This window comes from Oratosquilla oratoria, chromosome 23 (assembly GCF_046742065.1).
Source record: "Oratosquilla oratoria isolate Oo_2021 chromosome 23, ASM4674206v1, whole genome shotgun sequence".
Lineage (NCBI taxonomy): Eukaryota > Metazoa > Arthropoda > Malacostraca > Stomatopoda > Squillidae > Oratosquilla > Oratosquilla oratoria.
This window is the reverse complement of record NC_134799.1, coordinates 53,996,329-54,003,828: the sequence shown is the minus strand read 5'-3', so window position 1 is coordinate 54,003,828 and position 7,500 is coordinate 53,996,329. Positions and strand designations below refer to the sequence as shown.

Below are 7,500 nucleotides of genomic sequence, written 5' to 3'. Positions count from 1 at the left end.
CAATCCTAGACAAATGTTGAAATTATTATTTGTGGATTTTATCAAGCTACTTTCAATTATGCTTCTTTGGACAATGTTACTGTTGAAAGTAATCACACAGCATTATTCCGATCAATAGGGTGATCAAAAGTACTAAGATGTTTATAGATAGCACTTGAATCATTTCCATATATTACACATTTTTTATGTTGTTTGTCGTTTGTCCAATGTAGAACTCGCAATCTTAGATAATTGGGAATTTGTGAATGCTGTGAGGTGATTGATCTTGTCAATGACCGAATTGATTGAGTTGCTGAGGAGATCGATGTTTTTAGAGTTTAGGTTTATGAGTTTACCTTGTTGGTATAGTACCTTTGTTATATTTCCTATGTGTGAGTGGATTGTTTGTACGTCCTGTTCAGTTGCAGTCCCGAATAGGGATTTAGATATGATGCCCATGAAATCGAACAGGCCACGTTTGACTCTACTGTTCTTTGGGTCTTCGTTTTCTGGTTTGGGAAGGTGGTATATTGTGTATTTAATTGTGTTCATTTTTTCGTGTAGGGCATTGACGTTGTGGTATAGTGTCATAGAGATTTCATGGTTTTAATGTGTGGTGTTGGGTATTTGGGTGGAGATTTGTTGCTTTATTTGTAATAATTTTTTTTTTTTTTTTTTTTTTTTTTTTTTTAATGAGGGGTCTTATCAACAGTTCAGATGAAATCCTTAGTTTTACCATTATGGAATCCTCTACGCATGCGGTGGTGCCGTGGTTGTTGACGATTGCTCCTGGTATCAAAATGGGGGTGGGGGGGAGAGGTGGACGAGGTGAAGTAGTAGGAGTATTGTAGGCATTCTGTGGATGAAGGTTATGTTTTAGTGAATGAGGATATGTCTATCTGACTCTCGCTAAGGTTATATTGGTCGGAAGGAAGTGGAGAAGTTTTGATAGATATGCGGAAGGGAGTTCTTATTGTAAATTGGCCATTTTAACCTCCACTGAGGAATGCATGACGTCCTGCATCTTCAGGGGCGAGAGCTAGAGTGCATGTTCAGTTGCGTCGACGCAGAGTCATGGGATGGGACTTGCGCTTGGGTGAGTTATGCGTGAGTGCAGTCGGTGGGTTGTCGGTGGGGGGTGGGGTTGGGTCGAGGTTGAGTTTAACTTTTCTCAATTTCTCTCCGTGTATGGTTACGGTTGTGTAATCGGAAGGATCTGTTAGTAGGAAAACATTGTTGGGGAGTGAGCTTGTGACTGTGAAGGGGCCTAAGAACTTGGGCTTGAGTTTGTTAGTTCTATTTGAGTCTTTGACCATGACTGTGTCTCCAAGTGTTATGTTAAGTGGAGATGATAGTTTGTGTTGTTTTGTTTTTGTTCTTTCTTGAGCTACTTTGAGGATTTCTCTGACTTGTTTGTATATGGTTTGCATGCCTTGTTTTAGGCATTGGGTAAGGTTATCTAGATTGTATAAGGGGGGGTCGAAGATTGGGTAGGGTAGGCGCATTCTTTGGCCAAAAATGATCTCATGGGGGACATCTTTGTTGCGGAGTTGACTGTGCTGTTGATACTGGCTTGTACCTGTGGTAGCCAATCTTCCCAACTGTCCGTAAGATCGTTGGCCAAAGGTCTGAGGATTTCAAGCACTTTTCTATTTGTTCGTTCCACAAGTCCATTCCCTTGTGGATGGTAGGCAGTGGCGAAGGTTTGATTTATGTTATATAAATGTGCTATTTCGCCCATTACCTGGTTCTTGAACTCTGAACCGTTGTCAGACAGCATTCGCCTGGGGATGTTGTATCTACAGAATATGTTGTTAACCAATGCTTTGGCCACAGTCTCTGCTGTTTTGTCTTGTAAGAGGACTAGGATGGTGTATTTTGACAGATAGTCAACTGCCGAGAGTAACTAAATTGAACCAAGATGGCTCGTTGGCATTTTTAGTAGATCAATGCCAAGTTTTTCCCATGGTTCAGCAGGGAGTGGAACTGTCTTTGATATTGAGTTGTTTTGGCTCAGGTCCTCTGAATTGGTTGCAAGTTACAAATGAGTCTATGTGTGTGGTTATATCTTTTTTCATGTTCATCCAGTAAAAGGAATGCCTAGCAGTATTCAGTGTCTTATCTCTGCCTGAGTGGTCTCCCATTGCACTGTCGTGCAATATGTGTAGGACCTTGGGAACTGGGACTCTGGGAACGACAGTTATTTCCTTGTTGGCAATGGTTCTCCTTATGATTCCGTCGACCAGTTTGAGTTCGTCTATAGGGACAGGTGGTCGGGACTGTAAGGGGGTCCTTGAAAGGAGATGTTGTTTTATTGGAGACCATGTAGGGTCTTTGTCAGTTTCAACTCTAATTTCATGCATAGTAATGCAGGATGTTAGTTTTAGTGTTGAGATGAGAGTTTGTCAGCTTAATTAGTCAGCTACTTTTTTAGCTTTACAACCTAGATATATGATCTTGGGATCGTAGTCCAGTAAAGTGGTTTTCCACCTAGCAATTCTGCCATGTAAGTCTTTAGAATTAAAGAGGTAGACTAGGGGTTGGTGGTCAGTATAAATTGTGATCCTGTACCCTAATATGAGGTATTTGAAATGCTTCAAACCCCATATCAGTGCCAGGCCTTCTTTGTGTGTAGTTGAATAGTTACTTTCAGGCTTATTTAGTACTCTACTTGCGTAGGCTATGGGGTGCTCTTTGCCATTTTCATCCTTCTGTTGTAGGACTGCGCCTATTCCTTTAGAGGAGGCGTCGGTGTAAAGAAAGAATTCTTTCTTCATGTCAGGGAAGGCTAGGACAGGGGCTGTGGTAAGAGCATGTTTAAGGGTGTCAAAACTTTGCTGTTCCGCTTCAGACCACTTAAATGTTTCGCCTTTCCTTGTGAATTTGGTTAGAGGGGATGCAATTTCTGCAAAATTTCTAATGAAGTGTCTATAGTATGATGCTAGTCCTACGAAACTTCTAGTTTCATCTGCGTTTCTGGGGGTTGGGAATTTTTTTATGGTATCTATCTTATCTGTGTGTGGTATGGATGCCTTGGCTATCTACCTTATGGCCTAGGAAGGTGAGTTCCGTCTGTAGGAATTTACACTTTCCTAGTTGGATTTTCAATCCTGTGTTTTTGAGTCTTTTTAGGACAATCTCTAGTGTGTGAAGGTGGTCAGTTTGTGTGGGACTATAGATGATGAGGTCGTCTAAGTAGACGAATAATGAGATTCCTATCATGTCGCTGAAAATGCGGGTCATCAACCTTTGTTGGGTTGAGGGGGCATTCTTAAGGCCAAAGGGCATACGCTCGAAGTGGAAATGTCCCTTATCAGTGGAGAATGCAGTTACGGGTTTAGATTCATCCGTGAGCTCGACCTGCCAGAAGGCTGACTTAAGGTCTATTGTGGAAAATATGGAGTTCCCGATTCCTATATTTTGTAAGACATCTTGCATGGCGGGGAGGGGGTGTGGGTCAGATTGAGTTAGGTGATTTACTTTCCTAAAGTCAACAACAGGGCGTAAAGTTCCGTCTTTCTTTGGGACTAGGAAGAGGGGACTGTTCCACGGACTTTCTGAGTGGGAAATTACGCCTTGGTGTAACATCTCGTGCACACTGTTGTTGACTTGGGTTTTCCTACTGTGGGGTATGCGGTAAGCGGGGGTGTATGAGGGGAGGGGGGGTGTTGGGGGGAATTTGGATGTGATGTTTGATTATATCACATTTGCCTAATGGTTCGCCTTCTAAGGCGATAGCCGATCTATTCCTTTGTAGGAGGGTCAGTAGCTTGTCACGCATCTCTCCGTTGGCTGATGTTGTGATTTGGTTGGGGTGGATAGGGGTGAGGGTTTGTGGTGGTCTTACAGTGTTGATGTGTTGTGGGAGTGGTTCCTGGATTGGGGAATTATGGAGATGGACTGAACAAATGTTTGTGTTCTTCCTGATTTTGCGGTGTTGATCGGAGAGATTTGTTAACATAGCTAGGGTGTGTTTATTTTCTGATACTATATCCCAAGATGACTCTATGGCTATGTTGTTCAGTCTGGACGTGTCTGGGTCAATTATGACGTCCTGATATCCGATTGCTCCGGGTATATATAGTGGGACTGTTATAGAATGTCTAGGAGGTATGATGACTGTGTTAGACAACAGTGCCTTTGAGGTGACATAAGGGGGTGGGCGGAAAGAGTAACTCTTAGTGGGATTTGGGTTATTTAAGCCAGACAGACATGAAAGGGGTTGTGTGTCTAGGTCGGGTGCTTCAGGGGTTTTGGAGATGTCATTTATGTCTTGGAAGGAGATTTTGTTGGTATCTAAATTAATTATTGTCTTCCAGTTCTGTAGTGACTTTAAACCTATTATACCTTGTTGATCGATACTCCATTCATCAGCTAAATGGAAGGATGTGAGACCTACTTGGGAATTGTTTACCTCTATGTTTAGATCAATCATATCATGAAGTGATATGGTAGATCCTTCTATCAATAGACCTTCCGTATTTGAATACTGGATTTGGGGTGGGTCATTTAGTGCTTCGTAGAGAGCTCTGGGGATGAGGTTCAGGTTTGTTCCTGTATCAACCATCATGTCAACAGTAATTTGATCTAATGTCACCTTTAGGGTGATATAGTTGTGTGGTGTGTCGGACGTTCCTATGGTGGTCTGGTGCGTGAGGCTGGTGCACGTTCCCCCAATCGGTGTTGAGTTGTATGTGTTGTGTGGGAGGAGGGTGTTTGTCGAGGTGCTGTAACTTGTTTGTTTGTTCTCTGATGAGGTTGTGGTTGTGATTTTTGTTGAGAACATTCCTCGTTGGAGTGAGTTGTGGTTTTGTGTAGGTTGCAGTATTTGCCTGGCGGTGTGGGTTTTGACTTGTGGGGGGGTCTTGGGGGGGGTGGTAGTTGTTTGATTTGCTGTTGAGCTCTACATTGGGAATCTGTGTGGGAGGTAGTACCATGAATTGAGCAAGGGGTAGCGCGGTGTTGTGCCTGCGGGTGTTGATATTGTTGCGCTCTACACTGAGAATCCGTGTGGGAGGTTGTTCCATGAACTGAGCAAGGGATAGTGTGGTGTTGTGCTTGCATTTGTTGTTTCTGTATGCAGTCTGGTGTTGTGACTTGTTGAAAGATGGTAGGAACACCAGTTAGATGGTTGCGCTGTATTGGAGCTAGGGGGCTGGTGTGACTGAAGGCTATTTAGTCTAGCAAAATGGTGCTGGTCAGAGAGGGAGATGTTGCAAGCGTTGGTTATGTCTAATATGTATGTGTAAGCTAATGGGTTTCTAGTGTTTAAATCCCTTTTTGTGGCTTCTCTTTGACACTTTGGTGGGAGTTGGGAAAGATAAAGGCCTATCTCCAGGAATGTGTAAAAGTTTTCTAATGTCAATGCCTTTTTTCCTGTAGTGGTTGTACAGATCCAAGGGCTGCTATTTTCTAGATTTTCCCTAATTTCCTTAATTGCGTTAGCAACATTATCCTTGATGTTAGTCTGTTTTTGAGTTCTAGTATTATTTAGAAATGTGAGGAGAAAGTTAATGTTTGCTTGTTTGCTCTGAAAGACATTTAACAGATGTTGCTTATAATCGCTATATGTAATCCCTGTGGCTATCAGATTGTCTAGCATCCGAGCGGTAGATCGGTGTTCATCTGATGCTTCTATTTTCTGGCGGCATAGATTTATCTTATCTAAGTCAGAGTAATTTGGATTTTTAGACAAGAAAAGGTCACATGCCATTAGGAAGTCAGTGATGGAGAGTACGCTAGCTTGAGAGAAGGTTGTGATTTCGGTTAGAGGGGTAATGGTTTGGTAATTATTGATTACTGTAGGTTGGAGTTGTGGTTGAGGATATTGCGATGGGTTGGGGCAAGGTTAGGTGGTGGGTAGGGATGTGAGGTGAAGGCAGGTTGACTTGACGGGAAGTTGGGAGAAGGGAAGGCTACGTTTTCGTATGCATGGGTTGTGGGGTTCAGGGATTGTAACTGGGGGTTCACATAAGGAGGAATTTGGGGTTGCGGTGAGGTGTGGGGGGGGTCGTTGTTGAGGGTCTAGTTGAGGGGGAATTTGGGGTTGTGATGGGGTGTGGGGGGTTGTTGTTGAGGGTCTAGTTGAGGGGGAATTTGGGGTTGCGGTGAGGTGTGGGGGGGTCGTTGTTGAGGGTCTAGTTGAGGGGTAACTTGAAGTTTTGGTGTGGAGTGGGGGAGGGGGTTGGGGAAGTGTTGTAGTTGGGTCGGGTTAAAAGGGTCTTCCCGTGAGTGGTCATGGTGAAAAGGTATGTTGTCATAGTATTCCTCAGGAAGTATTTGAGAATCTGCCTTAGTCGTGGCATGGTCTGAGTCATGAGAGGGCTTTTCTTCTTTAGATGTAGAGAGAAATCCTTCTACTAATTTTCTGACCTTGGCTCTCGTTCCTGTAGCCATGTTAGTAGTTAACTAGAGGTGCATGTATTATTTAATACTTATAGTAGATAGTTGGTTGAAGTGGGAGTTTTAAGTCGAAATAGTTAATTTAAAAATATTTGGTATACATTACCTAAGGGGTAGTATGTTATGGTTAAAAAAAGAGGAGGGGGGGTATAGGGTGTCAATGGGTATACAATGGTATAATTATAACAAATAGGTTACATTGGTAAAAATATATAAGTTATATTAAATATAAATGGATAATATTTAAAACATTAAAAATGTATATAGTGTAAACAAGTAGACCAATTCATAAAAGGCATAAGAAGATGGCACAATGGGTATTAAAATAGTAAATATACATAAATTGGTAATAGCTAAATCTAAAAAAATTATTGCATGCACAGATAAACGTAAGTTATAAATTGGGGAAATTATATCTAACAGTTACTTATGATTTACGTTGTGAACTGGGAAAATGCATATGAACATGATAATATCTACGTAAAACTGGGTAATAGTTAAATCTAGGAAAATGATTGTATATACAATTATATGTTAACATAAAATTGGCATATTTTATATATTGTTTAACACTGTTAGAGGTGTAATACTATTATTTAGCACTTTATTTATTTTGGTTCTGATATGCAGTCACGTATTATTTAATCTTACTTGGAAGATTTCAGTTCGTTGATAGGACATTGTTTTCGTAAGTGTAGACAGTTGTGTAGGGATCGCCAGTTGGGGCTGTCGCTGTCCGTAGACTTGTTTGTCCTGACGTACGATGATTGGGAAGGTCTCACTGGTAGTAGGTTATTTTGATGTATTATGTGTTTATTGGTGTGCAATTACCTCCAGGTGAGGCTGCTTGTGGTTGGAACATCTAGATGTATGAATTCTAGTTGTATGATGCTCGCATGGAAAGTGAGAGAAAAGCGAGTATCAGGGGGGGGTTAGGATAGGCGAGAGTTTTATAATTAAATATTATAAATGGTGGATAGGAATTTTGGGATTTACCTTGGCAAGTTATTTGTTTTGGTAGTTTGGAGTCGGTGACGACGATGCTCGTTACAGTGTACAGTTGAGTGTGCGGTGGATGGGAGTCAGGGGCAGGCGATGGCAGCAGCGTAGACAAGGCGT

General features: G+C 41.9%; 1 protein-coding gene across 1 annotated transcript in view; it reads left to right on the top strand.

Moving 5' to 3' along the window:
* LOC143037818 (glycoprotein-N-acetylgalactosamine 3-beta-galactosyltransferase 1-like) overlaps positions 1-7,500 on the top strand; it is a 67,016-nt gene that overhangs the window by 5,114 nt on the left and 54,402 nt on the right. Inside the window, exons 2-3 of the mRNA XM_076206376.1 lie at positions 7,219-7,284; positions 7,403-7,500. The exon at positions 7,403-7,500 is cut by the window's right edge and continues 34 nt beyond it. Coding sequence (XP_076062491.1) covers positions 7,219-7,284; positions 7,403-7,500 — 164 coding nt within the window. The remainder of the gene's footprint in view (positions 1-7,218; positions 7,285-7,402) is intronic.